Genomic DNA, 25,417 nt, shown 5'->3' on the forward strand with positions numbered 1-25,417 from the left:
ATATGTAAACAGAAAAGGTACAGTAAAAACATGGGGGAGAAAAGGTAAAAAATGGCACACCTCTATAGGGCACTCACCATGAACAGAGTCTGCAAGACTGGAAGTTGCTCTGGATGAGTCCATGATGAGTGAATGTGAGGGCCTAGGACATTACTGATTATTGTACACTACTGCAGACTTTATAAACACTGTGCACTCAGCCTATAATAAATTTACTTTTTAATTTACTTTTTAAAAAAAGGAATTGCACTACATTACAACAGCTACAACGTTACTAGGCAACAGGGATTTTTTGGCTCCACTGTCTTATGGGACCACTGTCATAATATCGTCTGTCATTGACCAAAATGTCATTATATGGCATATGACCGTATTCTCTGTTCATTATTGAATATCAAGAACCTTTCTCATTTTACCTTTAACTATCCTTTGCTCATTTCACAATTTTTTCTTTTCCTTTTTTTTTTTTTTGAGATGGAATCTCACTCCATCGCCCAGGCTGGAGTGCAGTGGCATGATCTCAGCTCACCGCAACCTCCACCTCCTGGGTTCAAGCGATTCTCCTGTCTCAGCCTCCCGAGTAGCTGAGACTACAGGCGCCTGCCACCACGCCCAGCTAATTTTTGTATTTTTAGTAGAGACAGGGTTTCACCTTGTTGGCCAGGTTGGTCTTGAACTCCTGTCCTCAGGTGATCCACCCACCTCAGCCTCCCAAAGTGCTAGGATTACAGGCGTGAGCCACCGGGCCTAGCCAACTTCTTTCTTCAAATTGACAAAATTGTATATATTTGTCACACACAACATGTTGTTCTGAAATATGAATACACTGTGGAATAGCTAAATTGAGCTAATTAACATATTATCTCACATACTTATTTACCTCACATACTTGTATCTTTTGGCAGTGAAAACACTTAAAAAATCTACTCTCAGCAATTTTTAAGAATATATGGTTATTGGTCAGGGGCAATGGTTCACGCCTGCAATTCCAACACTTTGGGAGGCTGAGGCAGGTGGATCACCTGAGGTCAGGAGTTCGAGACCAGTCTGACCAACCTGGTGAAACCGCGTCTCTACTAAAAATACAAAAATTAGCTGGGTATGGTGGCGCATGCCTGTAATCCTAGCTACTAGGGAGGCTGAAGCAGGAGAATCGCTGGAACCCAAGAGGCACAGGATGGAGTGAGCCGAGATCACACCATTGCACTCCAGCCTGGGCAACACAGTGAGACACTGTCTCAATAACAACAACAAAAAAAGGCCAGGCGCGGTGGTCATGCCTGTAATCCCAGCACTTTGGGAGGCCGAGGCGGGCGGATCATGAGGTCAGGAGATCAAGACCATCCTAGCTAACACGGTGAAACCCTGTCTCCACTAAAAATACAAAAAATTAGCTGGGCGTGGTGGCAGGCACCTGTAGTCCCAGCTACTCGGGAGGCTGAGGCTGGAGAATGGCGTGAACCCAGGAGGCAGAGCTTGCAGTGAGCCGAGATTGAGCCACTGCACTCCAGCCGGGGCGACAGAGCAAGACTCCGTCTCAAAAAAAAAAAAATTTGAATCTAAACCGCTCCAAAATCTGAAACTTTTTCTGAGTACTGACATAATGCCATAAGTAGAAAATTCCACACCTGGTTTCATGTGGTAGGCAGCAGTTAAAACACTGTCAAATTTTATTTCATGAACAAAATCATTTAAAATATTGTGTAAAGGCCAGGCACGGTGGCTCACGCCTGTAATCTCAGCACTCTGGGAGGATCACTTGAGGTCAGGAGTCCAAGACCAGACTGGCCAACAGGGCGAAACTCCGTCTCTACTAAAAATACAAAATTAGCTGGACGTTACTTGAACCCAGGAAGTGGAAGCTGCAGTGAGCTAAGATCACACCACTGCACTCCAGCCTAGGCAACAGAGCAAAACTCCATCTCAAAAAAAAAAAAAATAAAAAAAATAAAAAAAATAAAAAAATCGCGTAAGGCCTATAATTCCAACACTTTGGAGGCCAAGGCAGGAGGCTAACTTGAGTCCAGGAGTTCAACGCCAGCCTAGACAACATAGTGAGGCCTTGTCTCTACAAAATTAGCTAGGCGGCAGTGCCTATACACCTGTATACACAGTGCCTGCAGTCCTTGGGAGGATGGCTTGAGCACTAGAGTTTAAGACTGCAGTCAGCCATGATCACATCACTGCATTGCACTCCAGCCTGGGCAACAAAGTGAGACTCTATCTCGAAAAAATTAAAAAGGCTGGCACGGTGGCTCACGCCTGCAATCCCAGCACTTTGGGAGGCCAACCAGCCGGATCACAAGGTCAGGAGTTTGAAACCAGCCTGACCAACATGGTGAAACTCCATCTCTACTAAAAATACAAAAATTACCCAGGCGTGGTGGCGCACGCCTGTAGTCCCAGCTACTCGGGAGGCTGAAGCAGAATAGCTTGAACTCGGGAGGCGGAGGTTGCAGCGAGCTGAGACTGCACCACTGCCCTCCAGCCTGGGTGACAGTGCGAGACTCCATCTCAAAAAAAAGGAAAAAAACGGCCGGGCACGGTGGCTCAAGCCTGTAATCCCAGCACTTTGGGAGGCCGAGACGGGTGGATCACGAGGTCAGGAGATCGAGACCATCCTGGCTAACACGGTGAAACCCCGTCTCTACTAAAAAATACAAAAAACTAGCCGGGCAAGGTGGCGGGCGCCTGTAGTCCCAGCTACTCGGGAGGCTGAGGCAGGAGAATGGCTTGAACCCGGGAGGCGGAGCTTGCAGTGAGCAGAGATTCGGCCACTGCACTCCAGCCCGGTCAACAGAGCAAGACTCCGTCTCAAAAAAAAAAAAAAAAAAAAAGGAAAAAAAAAAAGAAAAAACTAAACTAATAAAATTATCTTCAGGCTTCAAAAAAATTGTACAAGGCCTATATGAAACATAATTGAATTCTGTGTTTAGACTTGGGTCCCACCCCCAAGATACCTAATTATATATATGCAAATATTCCAAAATCCAGAAAAATTCAAATCTGAAACACTTAGGGTCCTAAGCATTTTGGATAAGGAATGATCAACTCTACTTTTTTTTTTTTTTGAGACGGAGTCTTGCTCTGTCGCCCAGGCTGGAGTGCAGTGGCCGGATCTCGGCTCACTGCAAGCCCAGCCTCCCGGGTTTACGGCATTCTCCTGCCTCAACCTCCCGAGTAGCTGGGACTACAGGCACCCGCCACCTCGCCCAGCTAGTTTTTTGTATTTTTTTTTTAGTAGAGACGAGGTTTCACTGTGTTAGCCAGGATGGTCTCGATCTCCTGACCTCGTGATCCGCCCGTCTCGGCCTCCCAAAGTGTACTTTTTTTTTTTTTTTTTTGAGACGAAGTCTTGCTCTGTCACCCAGGCTAGAGTGCAGTGGTGTGATCTCAGCTCACTGCAACCTCCATCTCTTGGGTTCAAGCAATTCTCCTGCCTCCACCTCCTGAGTAGCTGGGATTACAGGTGCTCACCACCGCACCCAGCTAATTTTTTTTGTATTTTTAGTAGAGATGGGGTTTCACCATCTTGGCCAGGCTGGTTTCAAACTCCTGACCTCATGATCCACCCGCCTCAGCCTCCCAAAGTGCTGGGATTATAGGCGTGAGCGACCACGCCTGGCCTACTTTTTCTTAATTAACTTTTAAATTTCAACCACTCCGGGACTATAGGAACACTCTGCCTAGAATATTCTTCCCATCCTCTCCTCCCCCACATCCACCTTCAGGCTTCACTTAAATGTTGCCCTTAGAGACCTTCCCAGAAGCTTCTTTCCGCCACTTCCATTTATTTCTTATTAAGTACTACGGTAAAGCCCAGGTTGCTTTAACAACTTTATACAGTTCATATTTATCTGTGTGGTTATTATTATTTGAGACAGAGTCTCACTCTTGTCGCTCAGGCTGGAGTACAGTGGTGTGAATCACAGCTCACTATAACCTTGAACTAGGCTCATGGAATACTCCTGCCTTAGCATCCCAAGTGAGCTGGGACTACTGGCACATGCCACCACGCCTGGCTGTTGTTTATTTTTAAAAATTTTTTGTAGAGGTTGGGTGCGGTGGCTCACACCTGTAATCCCAGCACTTTGGGAGGCTGAGGCAGGTGGATCATGAGGTCAGGAGATCGAGACCATCTGGCTAACATGGCGAAACCCTGTCTCTACTAAAAATACAAGAAATGAGCTAGGTGTGGTGGCACACGCCTGTGGTCCCAGCTACTCGGGAGGCTGAAGCAGAAGAATCGCTTGAACCTGGGAGGCGGAGGTTGCAGTAAGCCGAGATCGTGCCACTACACTCCAGCCTGGGTCATGCAGTGAGACTCTATTTCAAAAAAGAAAAAAATCTGTAGAAACAGGGTCTCACTCTGTTACACTGTCCCAGCTGGTCTTGTGCTCCTGGACTCAAGCCATCCTCTCTCCTCAGCCATTCAAAATGATAGGACTGGCCAGGCAAGGTGACTCACGACTGTAACATCAGCAATTTGGAAGGCTGAGGTGGGCGTTATCACTTGAGCCCAGGAGTTCAAGACCAGCCTGGGCAACATGGTGTAACCCCACCTTTACTAAAAATACAAAAAATTAGCTGGGCATGATGGTACATGCCTGGAGAATCACCTGAGCCCAGGAAGTTGAGGCTATAGTAAGCCATGATTGCGCCACTGCACTCAATGCTGGGTGACAAGAGTGAGACTCTGTCTCAAAGAAAAGCACTAGGCATGAGCCTTATCTATGTGAACAATTTTTTTTTTTTTTGAGACAGAGTCTTGCCCTGTCGCCCAGGCAGGAGTGCAAAGGCATGGCGTGATCTCAATGGCATGATCTCAGCTCACTGCAACTCCACTTCCTGGGTTCAAGTGATTCTCCTGCCTCAGCCTCCTGAGTAGCTGGGATTACAGGCACACGCCACCACACCTGGCTAATTTTTTCTATCTTTAGTAGAGACAGGGTTTCACCATGTTGGCCAGGCTGTTCTCGAACTCCTCACCTTGTGATCTGCCCACCGCGGCCTTCCAAAGTGCTGGGATTACAGATGCGAGCCACCGCGCCTGGCATCTATGTGATTATTTAATGTCTCTTGACCCAGTAACAAATAGGGACCTGACTTCCAGCTTTTTGCACAGAGCCTGGTCCATCAAAACTGTCCAGTAAATATCTGTTGAAGAACCAGATAGTTACAATTACAGTGATTGTCACTGATTGTAAGACTTTAAAATAAAAAAAACATAGCAGAGGCTGGGCACGGTGGTTCATGCCTGTAATCCCAGCACTTTGGGAGGCCAAGGTGGGCGGATCATCTTGAGGTCAGGAGTTCCAGACCAGCCTAGCCTTGCTAACAAGGCAAAACCCCATCTCTACTAAAAATACAAAAATTAGGCCAGGCACGGTGGCTCACCCCTGCAATCCCAGCACTTTGGGAGGCCAAGACAGGTGGATCACCTGAGGTCAGGAGTTTGAGACCAGCCTGACCAACATGGAGAAACCCCATCTCTACTAAAAATACAAAATTAGCCAGGCGTGGTGGTGCTTGCCTGTAATCTCAGCTACTTGAGATGCTGAGGCAGGAGAATCCCTTGAACCCGGGAGGCAGAGGTTGCAGTGAGCCAAGATCACACCATTGCACTCCAGCCTAGGCAACAAAAGCTTAACTCCATCTCAAAAAAATTTAAAAAATTAAAATACAAAAATTAGCTGGGCGTGGCGGCACACACCTGTAATCCAAACTACTCAGGAGGCTAAGGCAGGGGAATCACTTGAACCTGGGAGGCAGAGGTTGCAGTGAGCTGAGATTGTGCCACTACACTCCAGCCTGGGCAACAGAGTGAGACTTTGTCTCAAAAATAAATAAATAACTAAAACTAAAACATAGCTGAAATCAGGCTGCATACCATAATCAATGGCATGTCAGCTTAACTGGCACTAAGTATACTTTCCTTTTTAGTAGAATAATGGTACATCTTTCAATTGACGGCATTTTAGAGTCACTGAAATAAGGTACATGGGAAGGCAATAACCTCCTTCTCTGATACTGCAGCCATGGGATCATATACCTAACAATACAGAAGTTTAGCAGAGTGCGGTGGCTCTTGTCTGTAATTCCAGCACTTTAGGAAGCTGGGACAGGAGGATCACTTGAATACAGGAGTTTGAGAGCAGCCTGGGCCACATAACAAGACTCTGTGTCTACAAAAAATAAAAAACATAGCCAGGTATGGTGGCACACACCTGCTGTCCCAGCTACTGGGAAGGCTGAGGTGGGAGGATCACTTAAGCCCAGAGGGTCAAGGCTGCAGTGAGCTGTGATTGTGCCACTGCAGTCTAGCCTGGGCAACAGAGCAAGACCCTGTCTCCAAAAAACAAACAAACACACACACACACACACACACACACACACACACACACACACACACAAAATATAAGTTTAGAATTTTGGCAACCAGAGCCAAGGTAGAAGATAACTAAGTAAATGAGAGAGACAGGACAGGAAAATCGTAGGGATGCCAGTAAAACTACTTCTACTTCTATAGCAAGTAGGGGAACAAAAGCATTAGAAAGTATACATAGTACCAAAAGCAGATCAGCTGTTCCTTGCTACCAACTCCAGGAGATGAGGAGCAGGGGTGGCAACTCCACAGAGAATCTCTGTCAGGATCTGAAATTCCATCTATTTTTACTTACTGAAGCAGTGGTCCCTGCTCTCTACCCCTCTATGTCCAAAACAAGGGTGGCACATAGCCAGGTAGACGGAAAGAGTCTATGTGAATAGACAGATGGTGGAGCACCTATGCCAAAAGACTTCACCACTCACTAAGCTTCAATGGAAACACTGAAATGCTAGGAAAAGGGCTTCTTTCCTGGCATTTGTGCCAGGCTCTCCTCCACCAGCTGAATCCCTCCTTAGTAACTACACAGCAAACCAGAAACCTGAAGAACTTATTTGTTGGGTTACTGACACCCTCTTCTGTAACACTAAATCACGCATGTACCATAGTACGAAGCTTGAGAAAATGTGGTAGCGGGGGAGATGAATGCTAATATAATTAACTTGGTGTGTTTCTGTGCTACTTAATATGGCAGGATAGTGGAGACCTTAAAGAGATGCCAACTGGCTGGCCAGGCACAGGTGTGGTGGCTCATGCCTGCAATCCGAGCACTTTGGGAGGTCAAGGCAGGTAGATCACCTGACGTCAGGAGTTCGAGACCAGTCTGACCAATATAATGAAACCCCGTCTCTACTAAAAGTACAGTAATTAGCCAGACGTGGTGGCATGCACCTGTAATCCCAGCTACTCGGGAGGATGTGACAGGAGAATCACTTGAACTCGGGAGGCGGGGGTTGCAAAGAGCCAAGATCACGCCATTGCACTCCAGCATGGACAACAAGAGTGAAACTCCATCTCAAAAAAAAAAAAAAAAGAGTTGCTACCTGGCATCCTGTTTTCTACTACACTCTGTAAAACTATGATCACTCAAAAGAACCTGCATGGGCCGGGCGTGTAATCCCAGCACTTTGGGAAGCCAAGACGGGCAGATCACGAGGTCAGGAGATCGAGACCATGCTGGCTAACACGGTGAAACCCCGTCTCTACTAAAAAATACAAAAAAAAAAAAAAAAAAAAAAACAAACAACTAGCCGGGCGAGGTGGCGGGCGCCTGTAGTCCCAGCTACTTGGGAGGCTGAGGCAGGAGAATAGTGTCAACCCGGGAGGCGGAGCTTGCAGTGAGCTGATATCTGGCCACTGCACTCCAGCCTGGGCCACAGAGCCAGACTCCGTCTCAAAAAAAAAAAAAAAAAAAAAAAAAAAAAGAACCTGCATGAACTATTTTTAGTAAGGAGCATATAGGTAAGTTTCAGTACTCTGATGTTTTGAAATACAGTATGTAAAAACTGTTTACCTAAAACTGTAAATCCTGGAAACTTAAAAGTAATACTTTTCATGGACTTTACTCTTTCAAAGCACAGTTGGTTAAGTTTCTGTTTTACAAATTCTCCAACACTAACCTAGAGTGTTCAAAATGATGAGTCTGACCACAGTTACCACAGTCTGCCTACAGACAGGCAATCTCTATAAGATGGGTAGATCAATAGTCACATAAACTGTTAAATTTTACTATGCTACAAAACTGGCTTTATCTGTAAAATTCATAAGAATAACTTAAGAGAAAAAAAAAAATTCAAGTTAAAAAAAAAAGCCAGATCCAAGTTTCAAGCCTAGGAGTATATTTCAGAATAATTATTCAAAACACCAACTGACAGAGATTTTTGTGGCTCCCTGGAACATTCCAGCCTCCAAAACTAGACATGAGACACTATTAACAAAAATGTCAACAGGTACATCTAAAGAAATGTCTTTTTAAAATTACATTTTATGTAAGCTTAGAGATGGGAGCCCCTTTGTCCACAATGAAAGCACCCAACATGGCATTTAATCAAGTATCATCTACTACGGTAATAAAAAGAATTTACTGGCCGGGCGCGGTGGCTCACACCTGTAATCCCAGCACTTTGGAAGGCTGAGGCAGGCAGACCATGAGGTCAGGAGATTGAGACCATCCTGGCTAACATGGTGAAACCCCATCTCTACTAAAGATACAAAAAATTAACTGGGCATGGTGGCACGTGTCTGTAGTCCGTCTCAAAAAAAAAAAATCAACTTTGGGTTCTGTGGATGGGCAAGTTTAACGACAAGTGGCCATATAAGACACAAAAGAGAAGACACACACAGAGAAGGTAATACAAAGATGGAGGCAGATGCTGGAGTGATGTAGCCACAAAACAAAGGAGCCAAGGAATGCTGACAGCCACCAAAGTTGGAAGAGGCAAGGAAGGATTCTGCCCTAGAACATCCAGGGGGAGTATGGACCTGAAGACACACTGACTTTAGACTGCTGGCCTCCAGAACTATGAGAGAATATAGCTGTTACTTTAAGCCACCCAGTTTGTGGTAATTTATTATGGCAACCCTAAGAAATTAATACAGATGGTATAAATATGTAAACAGTTAATCTAAAGAAAATCACTCGCTCCATTAGTGTGCCATTATTTTAAGAAATCTAACACTCCTACCACTGAGGCTTTTGTAAAAATCAACTTTGATTTCAAGGCTTGTTTTGAGTCAGGATCTCGCTCTGTCACCTAGGCTGGAGTGCAGTGCAGATTATAGCTCACTGCCACCTTGAACTCTGGGCCTCAAGAGATCCTCCTCTTCCACCTCAGTCTTCCCAGTAGCTATGACTACAGGCGTGTGCCACCAAACCTGGCTAAGTTTTGCAGTTTAAGCTGAATTGCTCAGGCTGGTCTCCAGCCAAGTGATTCTCCCACCTTGGCCTCCCAAAGCACTGGGATTATAGGCATGAGCCACTGTACCCAGCTAATTTCCAAGTTTTTCCCTGACATAAGCCCTTAAGAATTTGGCAAAGCAATTCTATCACTTACATTGGCATGATGCATTACAGGTGGTGGGGTTAGTGCTCAAAGATAACAGCAGACACTTCTACAGTAAGATAATGTTTAACAGAATTGATCTCACAAATCTAGACCTACAAAAATATCACATGTATTAAAAATGTATTTAAGGTGACAGTATTTTGAAGTTTGCTAAAGAATACTGGGATTCAGTCCCTTTTTTAGTTTAGAAATATTATAAGACTTCATTCTTTTCACATTCAGGTTTTTTTTTTTTTTTCTTTTTTTGCTTGGGGTGACAATGAAGTAAAATGTGAAACACATATCTAACACTGACACCTAAGATTTCGAGATTATACCAATTCTGTAGGTCAACATTATTGGCAAGTTAAGACACCATGATAATATTTAAAAACCTTAAAAAAAAAGTCCACCAAATCCAAGAAGCCCATTCCCTCTGTAATGTCCCTCCAGTGCCCTCTATTGACAAAGTCCAACATTTTGTTCACTGCAAAGGTGAAAGAGTCCAGCCCTTCACCAGCTCAAATACATACTTCAGAAGTTATTTAGTCAAAGCAGAGCAAGTACTGGAGGGTGAACTTGGAGCTGACTAATAAACTGCTAAGTGGCAGGGTTGTTTCACTATTTGTTCCTTTTTATTGCTGAGTAATGCTCCAGTATATGGATTTTCTACATTTTGTTTATATATTCAGCTAATGATGGATATTTGAGTTATTTCTAAATATTGGGTACTGTGAATAAAAATGCCAAGCACATTTGTAAAAAAAATAACAACAAAACTACCTTTTATGTAGTCCATAAGTGCTAAACCCTCTTCTGTCTAATCTTCCCCACAGGCTTGCAGGGTATAATTCCCAGGGAAGCTGAGCCTCAAGAAAATTCACGAAGTCACTTGCCTAACGCCACAAATGCTCCAAAATTCCACTTTTTCTTTCTTCTTCTTTTTTTTTTTGCTACACCACCTGATACTGGCATTCACTGAATATTGTTGGCAAACATGGAATACCATGCTTTAGCTACTAGGAATACAAAGAATAAGACAAGAACTTTGCCCAGGGGAGTTCAGTCTAAATGAGGGAATAATCAATCATGTCTACACACTAAGAAACAATTCTGCAGTTGAACTCTGATTGCCTGTATGCCTCATGCATGCTTCCTAGAGAAGCCATTTTTGCTGGGTCTCCAAGTATGAATAAAGAATTTAGGAGGTGGGAGAGGGGTGAGAAGAGATTCTCTGTATAAGCAAAGGTGCTGAACAAAGATCAAAGAGAACATGATTCTGGGAAGGACCAACTAGAGGTGTTACAACTACAGCAGCATTCCCCGGGAGATACTAATTACTAATATATATTATAGTAATAAAGACAGTAACATTTTTGTTCTAAATTTTACTTTTTTTTTTGAGATGGAGTTTCACTCTTGTTGCCCAGGCTGGAGTGCAGTGCGCAATCTCAGCTCACTGCAACCTCCGCCTCCCAGGTTCAAGCAATTCTCCTCCCTCAGCCTCCTGAGTGGCTGGGATTACAGGCACCCGCCACCACACCCGGCTAATTTTTTTTTTCCTTGTATTTTTAGTAGAGACAAGGTTTCACCATGTTAGCCAGGCTGGTCTTGAACTCCTGACCTCAGGTGATCCACCTGCCTCGGCCTCCCAAAGTGCTAGGATTACAGGCTTGAGCCACTGTGCCTGGCATGTTTTTTTTTTTCTTTTTTGAGACAGAGTCTCACTCTGTTGCCCAGGCTGGAGTGCAGTGGCTCAATCTGGGCTCACTGAAACCTCTGGCTCCCACGTTCAAGCGACTCTCCTGTCTCAGCCTCCTAAGTAGCTGGGTTTACAGGCACCCACCACTACGCTCGGCTAATTTTTGTATTTTTAGTAGAGTTGGGGTTTCACCATGTTGGCCAAGCTGGTCTCTAACTCCTGACCTCAGGTGATCCACCCGCCTTGGCCTCCCAAAGTGCTAGGATTAACAGGCAAGAGCCACGGCGCCTGGTCAATTTTATCACTTTTAACACGTTTTTAGGAAATACTACATATTTTTGTAGTTTTAAAGCAGTAATTTGCCTCAAGAAACTTGCACACAAGAAAGCAAATGATGTCTACATTTGATTTTCCATCTGTGTTCTGAGGTATAAACATCATTTCATCTCCAGCATTGTCTATTTGACCATCACAGATCTATCCTATGTTTCTTATCATAATTCAATATATATTTGAGAAGTTACTGCCAGGCACCGTGGCTCACGCCTGTAATCCCAGCACTTTGGGAGGCCGAGGCAGGTGGATCACCTGAGGTCAGAAGTTCAAGACCAGCCTGGTCAACATGGTGAAACCCCATCTCTACTGAATATACAAAAATTAGCTGGGCGTGGTGGCGGGCACCTGTAATTCCAGATACTTGGGAGGCTGAGGCAGGAGAATTGCTTGAACCTGGGAGGCACAGATTGCAGTGAGATGAGACCACGCAGTGGCACTCCAGCCTGGGCAACAAGAATGAACTTTGTCTCAAAAAAAAAAAAAAAAAGTTATTTAACTGAAGCTTATTATGTATTAAATATTTCAAGTGTACTAACCCATCCTCAATTGACTTATATCTAGGAGAAAGACATTATTTATTATTCATTATTATTTGTTTTTTGAGATGGAGTCTCGCTCTGACACCCAGGCTGGAGTACAGTGGCAAGATCTCGGCTCACTGCAAGCTCCACATCCCGAGTTCACGCCATTCTCCTGCCTCAGCCTCCCAAGTAGCTGGAACTACAGGCACCTGCCACCATGCCCAGCTAATTTTTTTGTATTTTTAGTAGAAACGGGGTTTCACCATGTTAGCCAGGATGGTCTCAATCTCCTGACCTCGTGATCTACCCGCCTAAGCCTCCCCAAGTGCTGGGATTACAGGCCTGAGCCACCGCGCCCGGCTGAGAAAGACATTTTAAACTGAAAGCAGAGTCCTTTGATTCTTAAACCCAAGGAGTCATATTATGTTAAAATAAACACGAGCAAAGAACAGGCATTTATTTTTCAGAAAAATTAGGGTGACCTATCCATGATGGGATAATTAATGTCAGCAGCAGTCTAACTGCAAAATATGCAGTCTGTATTCTTTCCTTTGCTACCAGGTATCTGTTTGAAACAAATTTTCATATACTGTAATAAAAACAACATACAGTAAGACATTTAAAGTGGTACCTGATGAGGATGACTTTTATTATGTAAGAAAAATACTATGCTTAAAACTGATAGCAAAATAAGAATGACAGATGTTTCATCTTGATAGTTCTTTTTTTTTTGGGATGGAGTTTCTCTCTGTCGTCCAGGCTGGAGTGCAGTGGCGTGATCTCGGCTCACTGCAAGTTCCGCCTCCCAGGTTCACGCCATTCTCCTGCCTCAGACTCCCAAGTAGCTGGGACTACAGGCGCCCACCACCATGTCCGGCTAATTTTTTTGTATTTTTAGTAGAGACGGGGTTTTATCATGTTAGCCAGGATGGTCTCGATCTCCTGACCTTGTGATGTGCCCATCTCGGCCTTCCAAAGAGCTGGGATTACAGGCGTGAGCCACCTCGCCCAGCCTCATCTTGATAGTTCTTAATAATTTTGTTTGTGACATAGTTTGATTATATATTCTAATTAATTTATCTGAGATTGGGTAAGGCATGACGGCTCACACCTGTAATCCCAACACTTTGAGAGGCTTAGGTGGGTGGATCACTTGAGGCCAGGAGTTCAAGACCAGCCTGGCTAACATGGTGAAACCTGCTAAAAATACACAAATCAGCCAGGCATGGTGGTGTATGCCTGTAATCCCAGCTTCTTTTCTTGGGAGGCTGAGGCAGGAGAATTGCTTGGACCCGAGAGGCAGAGGTTGCAGTGAGCTGAGATCACGCCACTGCACTCCAGCCTGGGCCCCACAGAGCAAGACTCTGTCTCAAAAAAAAAAAAAAATAAAAAAATAATTAATGTATCTGAGATACTTTGTGCTCTCAATTTTTTTTTTTTTTTTTTTAAAGAGACAGATCTCGCTCTGTGGTCCAGGCTGGAATGCATGGAATGCAGTGGCATGATCACAGCTCACTGCAGCCTTAAACTCCTGGGCTCAAGCAATCCTCCCACCTTGGCCTTTTGAATAGCAGGGATTACAGGCACATGACACTGTACCTGGCTAATTTAATTTTTTGTAGACACAGGGTCTTGCTATATTGCACAGGCTGGTCTTGAACTCCTGAGCTCAAGTGATCCTCCTGCCTTGGCTTCCCAAAGTCCTGGGATTGCAGGCATGAGTCACCATATCTGGCCAGTGCTCTCAATTTTAATACAAGTATGCATGATTTCATACATTTTGGCTTGTATTTCATCAATAATATTACTTTGATAAGCATTCTAATAAAGCTGGGAAACACCAGATATGAGGAAGAAGAAAGCAGTTTATCAGAAGCCAAAAGAACTGAATAAAAACGATGTCAACTATTACAAAAGTTAAACAAAAACTGAGGTATCCACTGAATGTGGCAATTAAGTAATCATTAGTGAACTTACTAAATAGTTCCAGAACAGTAAAAAGACTACTCTTTCAATAATTTTGGGACTGAAATGTCAGAGATGGGAAGGATAAAGATGAGGAAGGAAGTAGCTCTTCTTAGGGAGAGGAAGTTTAAAAAGTTATTTTACTGCTTTTTTTTTTTTTTTTTAAATGGGGGAAAATCTTCAATAAGTTTGGATGCTAAGAGGAATTAGTGGAGAAGAGATTGGAAGTATGAAAACAAGGACAATTACTGGAGAGCAAAAACAAGAAAAGGAAAAAGGTAGGAAGGAGGGAGGGAGGGAGGGAAGGAAGGAAAGAGGGAAAGAGAGAAAGAAAAGGATGGAAAGCAAAAGTTAACTTTGGCAAAGGGAAAAGTAACGCTTCTCTAGAGATTAGAGGGGAGAAGGGCAATGACTAAAACAAGTAAACCTGGTGAGACAATAACTCTACAGTCAAGATCGCCTGTATCTGAATCCTAGTTCTTCCTACTATAACCATATAGTCTTAGGCAAATTTATTTCTCCCACAGTTTCCTTATCTATTCTGGGGAGAACAGAATTATTAAAAGATTGTTGAAAAGATCAAGTAATTCCTGATGCACAGTGAGTACTCTAAAGAGGATAGCTGAAATGTTTTTTTTTTTTTTAGATGAAGTCTTGCTCTGTCACCCAGGCTAGAGTACAGTGGAGCGACCTCCGCCCACTGCAACCCCCACCTCTCAGGTTCAAGCACTTCTCCGGCCTCAGCCACCGCGCCTGGCTAATTTTTATATTTTTAGTAGAGACGGGGTTTCACCATGTTGGCCAGGCTGGTCTCGAACTGCTGACCACACAATCCACCCTCCTCGGTCTCCCAAAGTGCTGGGATTACAGGCATGAGCTACGGCACCCGGCCAATCTGTTGAACTCACACACAAGATTTCTTTTTTCTCTGCAGAACAGGTACTCTGTTCATCTGCTGAGATTAAAATAATGTTTATGGTAGAAAGACAGTGGTTTTCAATCTTTTTAGATATTAAGGCTGCTCTGCCTAGGGAGTAGACATTCTTTATTCCTTTACTTTCCTAATAAACTCGCTTTCACTTAAAAAAAAAATCCATTTGACTTTGATGAAAGATATATGCAGAAAGCCGGGGGCGGTGGCTCATGCCTGTAATCCCAACACTTTGGGAGGCTGAGGCAGGTGGATCACTTGAGGTCAGGAGTTTGAAACCAGCCAAGGCGGGCAGATCACGAGGTCAGGAGATGGAGACCATCCTGGCTAACATGGTGAGACCCTGTCTCTACTAAAAATACAAAAAACCTCAGCCAGGCATCGTGGCATGCGCCTGTAGTCCCAGCTACTCGGGAGGCTGAAGTTGGAGAATCACTTGAACCCAGGAGGTGGAGGTTGCAGAGAGCCGAGATCACACAACTGCATTCCAGCCTGGGCGACAGAGGGAGACTCTATCTCAAAAAAAACAAAAAACAAAAATTAGTCAGGTGTGGTGGCATGCACCTGTGGTCCCAGCTACTTGGGAGGCTGAGGCAGGAGAATCTCTTGAACCCGGGAAGTGGAGGTTGCAGTGAGCCGAGATTGCACAACTGCACTCCAACCTGGGCAACAGAGGTAAAGACTCCGTTTCAGAGGAAAAAAAAAAAAAAAAAAGGCGGGGGTGGTGGTGGCGAGAATAGAATACCAAATTTGCAATACTTGTTTTTGTTGTTGTTGTTGTTGTTGTTTTGACACAGAATCTGGCTCTGTTGCCCAGGCAGGAGTGCAGGGGTGTGATCACAGCTCACTGTAGCCTTGATCTTCCATCCAGGCTCAAGTGATCCTCCTGTCTCAGCTTCTTGAGTAGCCAGGACTACAGGCACACATCACCATGCCCAGCTAATTTTGTTTTGCTTTGTTTTGTTTTTGTAGAGACAGGGTCTCCCATTATGGACCAATCTGGCCTTGAACTCCCGGGTTCAAGCAATCCTCCCACGCTGGCCTCCCAAAGTGATGGGATTACAGGCACGAGCCACTGTGTCAAGCCTAAATAAATTTGCAGTTTTAAGAGGTCTTATGAGCAACCTCGCCAACCATAAAAAGGGAAGTTGAGGAAGATCTTCAGGTTCCAAGACATAGTTTAAATATCCAATTGTTTGAACAAAAGAAAAAAAGGCTGCATCCTCTGGATTTATATACCTAATAGCTATGTAACGATAACACATGGCTTGCCAGAAAATACACTGGACACAGTCAAGAAATCCAGGTTCGGCCAGGCCTGGTGGCTCAAGCCTGTAATCCCAGCACTTTGGGAGGCCGAGACGGGCGGATCACGAGGTCAGGAGATCGAGACCATCCTGGCGAACACGGTGAAACCCCGTCTCTACTAAAAAAATACAAAAAACTAGCCGGGCGAGGTGGTGGGCGCCTGTAGTCCCAGCTACACAGGAGGCTGAGGCAGGAGAATGGTGTAAACCCGGGAGGCGGAGCTTGCAGTGAGCTGAGATCCGGCCACTGCGCTCCAGCCCCAGCGACAGAGCGAGACTCCGTCTCAAAAAAAAAAAAAAAAAAAGAAATCCAGGTTCTCAATTCAGACCTAGTCTTACCTGGTAGGTCACACAGCCTTTCCAGACAGCAGCTTGAGATGTGCTACAGTGCTAACATTTTATGATTCTATTACCCAAAATCTCACTTGACTCTGCAGATAGAAATACTACTTTATTTCCCTATGTTATAGTTTAACATGATTTTGAAGGTTTGTCTGGAGATCTAACCATCAAAACTTTATTTCTACAGACAAAACAAGTGTGTTCCTGCATTTCTGGGATAAGGCTGCAAAAGTTTTTGCTAGCATGAGGAATGAGTCAGATATTCCTATCCTGGGAACTGCCTAGGATATTTTAGCAGAAATATACAGAATTGGACCTTGTCAAAACCTCTTCCTTGTCAGTCATCAGTACAGTAATATACACTGGGAGACTTCAGAGAAAACCTAGATTTATTAACAGTTATCCTCAATGATGGCTGTTCGAATTATATTTAAATAACAACCTAGTAGAGCCAAAGAAAGTGCTTCAATTCAATGATCTTTTGTAAAGGAAATAATACTTTTTTAGTGGGGGAAAAAAAAAACTACCTAGAAATTATGTGAAGAAGCTCACCTTTTGGATTAAGAAGGTATGTCTGCTATCCAAGATAAAACTAATTTAAATAGCCATATTCAGACAATCATTTATTAAAGTTCCCAATACTACTACCTGTTAATTCATTTCTTCATTTTGATAGGAATTCCATCAGTCCTTACCTCTAATATTCATCTAATATATGGTACCACACCTCTAGTACAGTATTTTTTCTTTTTTTTGAAACAGAGTTTCGCTCTTGTTGCCCAGTCTGGAGTGCAATGGCGTGATCTCGGCTCACCGCAACCTCTGCCTCCCACGTTCAAGCAATTCTCCTGCCTCAGCCTCCCGAGTAGCTGGGATTACAGGCATGCACCCCCACGCCCAGCTAATTTTGTATTTTTAGCAGAGATGGGGTTTCTCCACGTTGAGGCTGGTCTTGAACTCCTGACCTCAGGTGATCTGCCTGCCTCCGCCTCCCAAAGTGCTGGGATTACAGACATGAGCCACGGTGCCCGGCCTTTTTCCTCTTTTTTTTTGAGACGAAGTCTTGCTCTGTTGCCCAGGCTGGAGTGCAGTGGCGCGATCTCGGCTCACCACAACCTCCACCTCCTGGGTTCAAGCAATTGTCTGCCTCAGCCTTTCCAGTAACTGGGATCGCAGGCATTCACCACCATGCCCAGCTAATTTTTATATTTTTGGTAGAGACGGGGTTTCACTATCTTGACCAGGCTGGTCTTGAACTCCTAACCGTGTGATCCACCCGACTCAGCCTCCCAAAATGCTGGGATTACAGGCATGAGGCACCGCGCCCGGCCTACGGTATTTTTAAGCAATTTTCTTTCTTATTTTTTTCGAGATGGAGTCTCGCTCTGTTGCCCAGGCTGCAGTGCAGTGGCAAGATCTTGGCTCACTGCAACCTCTGCCTCCCAGGTTCAAGTGATTCTCCTGCCTCAGTCTCCCGAGTAGCTGGGATTACAGGTGAGTGCCACCACACCTGGCTAACTTTTGTATTTTTAGCAGAGACGGGGTTTCGCCATGTTGGGCAGGCTGGTCTCGAATTCCTGACCTCAGGTGGTCAGCCCTCCTTGGCCTCCCAAAGTACTGGGATTACAGGTGTGAGCCACCCCACCCAGCCTAAGCAATTTTTTAAAATACAGCACTGTTCAGCGTTACAACTACTTTCTTTAAGATCATGCTTTGGTGGCCGGGCGAGGTGGCTCAAGCCTGTAATCCCAGCACTTTGGGAGGCCGAGGTGGGTGGATCACGAGGTCAGGAGATGGAGACCATCCTGGCTAACACTGTGAAACCACGTCTCTACTAAAAATACAAAAAGAAATTAGCCAGGCGTGGTGGCGGGTGCCTGTAGTCCCAGCTACTCCGGAGGCTGAGGCAGGAGAATGGCGTGAATCCGGGAAGCCGAGCTTGCAGTGAACAGAGATCGTGCCACTGCACTCCAGCCTGGGCGACAGAGCCAGACTCCGTCTCAAAAAAAAAAAAAAAAAAAAAAAATCATGCTTTGGTAACTTCCCAATCTCAGACATTTTTAAAGTGTATTGTCAGTCTACAGAAAAACTCAAAACATGAAACAGATAATAATGGAAGATTAATACATAAACTTCTACGGGATCAATGTATTTACAAAACTGGTTTTCCCAAGACCTCACACAAAACTATACAAAAATTAGCAAACTGGCTGGGCGCAGTGGCTCACCCCTGTAATCCCAGCACTCTGTGAGGCCGAAGCGGGCGGATCACAAGGTCAGGAGATGGAGATTATCCTGGCTAACACAGTGAAACCCCGTCTCTACTAAAAATAGAAGAATTAGCCGGGCGTGAGGGCAGGCGCCTGTAGTCCCAGCTACTCCGGAGGCTGAGTCAGGAGAACTGCGAGAACCCAGGAGGCGGAGCTTGCAGTGAGCCAAGATCGCGCCACTGCACTCCAGCCTGGGCGACAGAGCCAGACTGCCTCTCATTTAAAAAAAAAAAAAAAAAAAAAAAAAGGCAAGTTAATTAGAATTGTATTCAAAAACTACGTAAGGCCGGGCGCAGTGTCTCATGCTTGTATTCCCAGCACTTTGGGAGGCCGAGGTGGGTGGATCACGAGGTCAAGAGTTCGAGACCAGCCTGGCCAATATGGGGAAACCCCCATCTCCACTAAAAATACAAAAATTAGTTGGGTATGGTGGCGCAAGCCTGTAGTCCCAGCTGCTCAGGAGGCTGAGGCAGAATTGCTTGAACCTGGAAAGCAGAGGTTGCAGTGAGCCGAGATCACACCACTGCACTCCAGCCTGGGTGACAAAGCAAAGACTGTCTAAAAAACAAACTTAATCTTACATAAAGCAATACTTTCAAACTTTTAAAAATACAGGAAGTATTGTTTAAATGACTTAATCTTTTTACACTCCTGATTACTTAATGAACCCCAATCCCTTGTTACTTTATTTATTTTTTTTTTTTTTTTTGAGACGGAGTCTTGCTCTGTCACCCAGGCTGGAGTGCAGTGGCCGGATCTCAGCTCACTGCAAGCTCCGCCTCCCGGGTTCATGCCATTCTCCTGCCTCAGTCTCCCGAGTAGCTGGGACTACAGGCGCCCGCCACCTCGCCCGGCTAGTTTTTTGTATTTTTTAGTAGAGACGGGGTTTCACCGTGTTAGCCAGGATAGTCTCGATCTCCTGACCTCGTGATCCACCTGTCTCGGCCTCCCAAAGTGCTGGGATTACAGGCTTGAGCCACCGCGCCCGGCCTATCCCTTGTTACTTTAATCCACATACTAAACTGATGTCGACCAAAACGTGTATTTTTTTTTTTTAATTTGAATTGGTTGCCAAAAAAATCTGGATTTGTGGCTTCTCTGTTTTTTTTGTTTGTTTGTTTTTGTTTTTTAGTGGACGATATGGCAACACTGGGTCCAAAGATTTTGGCAATGGCAACATTTGCAGGGAGCTGGTTAGCAGTTGCCCTCATCTGATAGCACATGCATTTTCTAGCTCCCTCAAATTATCTCTGCTGACTTTGGTACCTGCCTGGCTTTTATAGACATCAGCGTTTGAAATCTTTTTTTTTTTTTTTTGGACACAGGGTCTCACTCTGTTGCATAGGCTGCAGCGTAGCGGCTTGATCACGGTTCACTGCAGCCTCTACCTCCCAGGTTCCAGAGATCCTCCCACCTCAGCCTCCCACCTAGCTGGGACTACAGTCACCCACTACCATACCCAGCTAATTTTTTGTATTTTTTGTAAAGATCATGTTTTGTCATGTTGCTCAGACTGGTCTCGAACTCCTGAGCTCAAGCAATCTGCCCACTTGGGCCTCCCAAAGTGCTGGGATTACAGGCATGGCCCACCGTGCCTGACCTGATATCTTTATTTCATTGAGAACTTTGTCTTGAGATGCCTTAAAAGAAGCTAGCCATAGGCTGGGTGCAGCGGCTTACACCTGTAATCCCAACACTTTGGGAGGCCGAGATGGGCGGATCTCCTGAGGTCAGGAGTTTGACCAGCCTGGCCAACATAGTGAAACCCTGTCTCTACCAAAAATACAAAATTAACTGAGCATGGTGGCGGCTGCCTGTAATCTCAGCTACTTGGGAGGCTGAGGCAAGAGAATTGCTTGACCCTGGGAGCCAGAGTTCATAGTGAGCCGAGATCATGCCACTGCACTCCAGCCTGAGTGAGACTCTGTCTCAAAAAAAAAGAAAAAAAAAATCTCTATCACAGAAATAGATCAAGTGACAATCCTGGCATTACTTTGTTTGAAAGCTATGTATACTAAACGTTACCTGCTACTAGTAGGACACCATTAAAATGTACAATGCACTATTACTGTTAAGAAAAGCTTTTAGTATCCAACTCTGGTCAGTCTTCCAACTCCTCAAAGAATCAAGATATTTAGCCTTTTACCCTTCCCAAGAATAGAGAAACTAACCAAATACTTCAACATTACAGCACTCTAAGAGCACCAAAAAGCCTCCTACATCTGTATAGCAAAAGTAAAGAAGAAAAACAGGATGCAAGTCAAAAAGGTCTCTGATCAGCCAAGGAAACCACACAGTTCACGGAGCACATGAAGCCCTCTTCAGTCAAGAGCCTACTGGATCTTAATTTAGACACAATTTTAATAAGCTCTGTGATCTGGTTTCTTAGCCCACAACAGATGAGATGCAGCCAACTGGAAAAGGGCTGGGGGTGGTGCTGCTAGAGGCAGGCACTCAAAGCATCAAAATCAAAGCTGAAGACCTAAAAAGTCAGCAGAAAACCTCAAAACATAGCAGGGTGGGGCCATGTGGTGTAGATACCAACAATCCCAAAGGATCCCAATCCCTGCCCAGAACTACACACAATGTTCATAATGACCCTCTTTGCTATGCTCTTTTATAGCATAGGTCAGGGGACCTTAAGATGTATATCAAAATAAAGTCCATCAGAAGCTTTTTCCAAAAAAGACATGGCATTTCAAAGACTGCCAAATTCACAGACATGAATAGTGTCCCTCTGTCAAAGAAACAAGATACTGAATTCCTGAAGATGTCACATGTCAAATGTAGTTTTTCTTAGAAAAATTTCATTAGAACCCAGATGCAGCAACTCATGACATATAAGTCAAGAAGGTATTTAAGTAGAATTATTTTTTTTCAGGGAATAATTGGGAAGGTTCAAGATCAAGATCAATTATTGAAGCCAAGCAATGGGGATTCCACTGCAGACACATTACTAGGACTGAAGATAAGATAGAACTGATCTTGTCCATGCCTAGTAAGTCTGCTATTCAACTTAACATTGTGGTACAAAGAGTTTGGAAAAAAAAATTCATCTCCATTTTGTTTTCACAATCTTTTTGACTGGTATATCAAAATAAATTTCATTTTTCTTATCATCAGCAGTCTCAGAGAAGTCAAGCCATACTTTGTGAAGAGCTCTAGGGGTATAAACCAGGGGAAAATGGCTAACATTGAATTTTAAAAGTTCAGGCTGGGCCAGATGAGGTGGCTCACACCTGTAATCCCGGCACTTTGAAAGGCCAAAGTGGGCAGATCACTTGAGGTCAGGAGTAATCACTTGAGGTCAGGAGTTCAAGACCAGTCTGGCCAACATGGTGAAACCCCGTCTCTACTAAAAATACAAAAATTAGCTGGGCATGGCGGCAGGGTGCCTGTAATCCCAGCTACTCCGGAGGCTGAGGCAGGAGAATCTCTTGAACCCGGGAAGCGGAAGTTGCAGTGAGTCAGGATAGCACCACTGCACTCCAGCCTGGGCAACAGAGGGAGACTCTGTCTCAAAAAAAAAAAAAAAAGGTTTAGGCCAGGCAAGACAGCTCACGCCTGTAATCTCAACACTTTGGGAGGCCGAGGCAGGTGGATCACCGGAGGTCAGGAGCTGGAGACCAGCCTGGCCAACACGGTGAAACCCCGTTTCTACTAAAAATACAAAAATTAGATGGGTATGGTGGTGCGTGCCTGTAATCCCAGCTACTCAGGAGGCTGAGGCAGAAGTATCACTTGAACCCAGGAGGTGGAGGTTGCGGTGAGCCAAGATCATGCCATTGCACTCCAGCCTGGGCAACAAGAGTGAAACTCTGTCCCCCAAAAAAGTTCAAATTATTTCTAAACTTGATGTTATTAAAAAATCTTACAAAAGCATATTTTAGGGAAAATCTATTCTAGAAAATATGTAGCAACTCATAAGAAACCATATTACCAGGGCAAGTATTAATTAAAATGTATGTTTTATGTCAAAGAGATATTTCCCTCTCTGAATAAGTCCATTACACACATAAATCAATGTAGAGATTAAAGTCTACATTTCTTTATCTGTAAATTATCACACATTATACCCACTTGCTCTTCCTCAGGTTTTAAAATAAGAGCACAATCTTCTACAAGTATTTGATAACTTCCCAATTAGATTCTATAAGGACCTAGCAATTCCTAAATGCCTTAAAAATACATATGTATACATTTTATTTGGATGACTATTCCTGTGTGCTCCTGATCCTTAAATGGTTAAGACATCTTTGCTTAAGGTTCAAGCTTCTTTATGGTATTTAACAAATACCATTTCATTTTAGTACAAGATTTATTGTCTAAAATCTGCCCTTCTTCATTTGTTAGAAATCGAAGTCAAAAGAAGTTAAGGAGCTAATCTAATTATAGTAACCAATGGGACTGATTCCACGCTAAGTCTGAGCAAAAATGAAATTATGACCAACCGCTGAGCTGAGGTATTTAAATCATCAATCTGTATTCTTAGTTTAAGACAAGGTGAAAACTGGTTCTCTTCCTCTTGCACACCCATTCCATCACCCTGAATGGATAACCCCAGTACCTACTTCTCACTAAGTAGCTACAGGTATAGGCCGTGTGCAGTGGCTGATTGATGCCTGTAATCCCAACACTTAAAGGAGGCAGAGGTGGAAGGCTAGCTTGAGCCCAGGAGTTCGACACCAGCCTGGACAACATGGCAAGATCCCATTCTCCACAAAAAGGAAAAAGATGTACTGAAGAAAAAAGTAGCTACCGGTTTAATGTAGCCAATCTGAGTAGCCAGGTGAAACACCGAACAGAAATTAATAGTGGTGCCTCCCTACTTCTAAGGAAAAAAACATGAAAGTGGCACTAACAGGTTACAACGTCAGAAAGGGAAAAAAACTAAATTTTAAGCCAATCTTATACTCTAGATGTATTATTAGGAAAACCTCCTTATCGATAACTAAATAATCCTTCACTTTAAAGAGCAAAGAAATCCTTTTTAATACAAAACCTAGTAAAATCCCTTCCCAGTTAACAGTCTCCGTAAACGTATCACTTAATAGCGTCAAGCCCATTTTGCGAAGAGACTGTGAAAGGAACTTTTGTGTAATTTCTCTGGTGGTTTTTTCAATGTTCAGGTTTCTACCTCTACCTTTGCCAATGTACAGCTTTTCTATTAAATCCAATCCTGCAAAACGGAAGTGTTAGTTTCTAACTACATATAGCAACCTCAAAGAATAAAATGATTCTCCCTCTACTTCCCTCCTCCCTCATAAGTCACCTTTTTTTTTTCTTCTGAACTTCCAACTCTTAACAGTTTCTGAACAAGCAGGGTGGACCGATGTGTGCTGCCACCCAAGAGGTAAGTGAACTCAAGAGATACTTGTGGATCGGGCAAAACGACTTCCTCCGTCAGCCCGAGCTCAGGCGGTTTTGTGGAGGGAGCTAGGGCAGGTGTGGGAGGAGGGAACAGAAATGGGGCGAGCAGCCCTTTCGACCTCTGTCGAAGGGTCCGCCCAACGCCCCAGCGCCCCCCACGGCCCCAACCCCGCCATCCTGGCCGGACAATGGCCCTCAAGTGCAGCGGCAGTCCCAGACTGGAGAGAAGCCCTAAGAGCCCACACCATGCGGGCCTGAAAGGGCAGACAGGGAGGAACGCTAAGACCGCCAGAGCACCTCCGGCCTAAGCGCGGGCTGCGCGCCGGGGCCTCCGCGGGCGCCATCACTGGGAGTGGGGTATGGAGGCCGCCCAGCGGGGCCAGCACCGGCAGCGGGATCCAAGGAGGCCGCGAGGCCGACGGAGACTACGGCGGGAAGTGCAGGCCGCAGCCTGCTCAGCTGGTCAGCCCCGCAGCCAACCTCTGGCCGCTTACCTTGTGGATTCTCTTCAGAGCCATGGTGGGAGGCGGGTGGCGGCGGCCCCCGGGGCGGGGACGGGGGCGGGGAAGGGACGGGGAAGGGGCTAGGGAGCCTGAGGCCGCCTCGGCGATCGCGGTCTGCCGGAGAAGATGGAGAGTTGAGGAGAGCGGGTCTGGCGGCACGGGCTGAGGGCCGGGGCCCACACAGCTCCTGGGCCTGCCGCAGCGGTCACCGCATCACCCGGCGGCGGCCCCTTTATTCGCCGCCGCCCTAGCCGCCGCCGCCGCCGCCGCCGCCGCCGCCGCCGCCGCCGCCGCCGCCGCCGCCGTAGCTGCCTCTTCCTCCCAGGATCAGCGCCGCCTAGTCAGCCGCCGCGGATCCCTCCGCCAGAAAGCAAAAGCCCAAGCTCGGCCGGCGTCTCTCGGCCGGACAGTCGGAGGGACTGCCTGCCTTCCTGCCTGCTGCAGGTGGACCGAGGGACGCGCGGGCGGGCGGGCGGCGCCGCCGGGGTGGGGCCGTCGGAGCACGGGGTGGGCCCGACCGAGGGGCAGGTCGGGAGGCGCGGGGATTGGCGGGCTAGGGGAGGGAGGGCCGAGCCGCGCCGGCGGCGGAGGGATACGGGCCGCCCCTGTGAGTAAGCTACGCACCGCCGCCGCCGCCGCCGCCGCCGCCACGGCGGCGGAGCGGGTGATGCTGCGAGGCCCTGGGCAGAGATCCCGCGAGAGCCAGAGCGCGAGTTCTGCAGGCTCCCGCGCCGCTACCGT

At 45.6% G+C, this 25,417-nt stretch overlaps 1 protein-coding gene across 4 annotated transcripts in view; it reads right to left on the minus strand.

Moving 5' to 3' along the window:
- Positions 1-25,144, minus strand: part of LOC105467055 (ubiquitin conjugating enzyme E2 D2) — a 68,175-nt gene extending 43,031 nt beyond the window's left edge. For all 4 annotated transcript variants that reach the window (XM_011716376.3, XM_011716375.3, XM_071098334.1 and 1 more), the window contains exon 1: positions 24,668-25,144. In XM_011716376.3, the coding sequence (XP_011714678.1) occupies positions 24,668-24,691 (24 nt within the window). In that variant the 5' untranslated portion in view covers positions 24,692-25,144. The remainder of the gene's footprint in view (positions 1-24,667) is intronic.
- Positions 25,145-25,417: the final 273 nt, after the last annotated feature.

The sequence above is a fragment of the Macaca nemestrina genome, chromosome 6 (genome assembly GCF_043159975.1).
Source record: "Macaca nemestrina isolate mMacNem1 chromosome 6, mMacNem.hap1, whole genome shotgun sequence".
Lineage (NCBI taxonomy): Eukaryota > Metazoa > Chordata > Mammalia > Primates > Cercopithecidae > Macaca > Macaca nemestrina.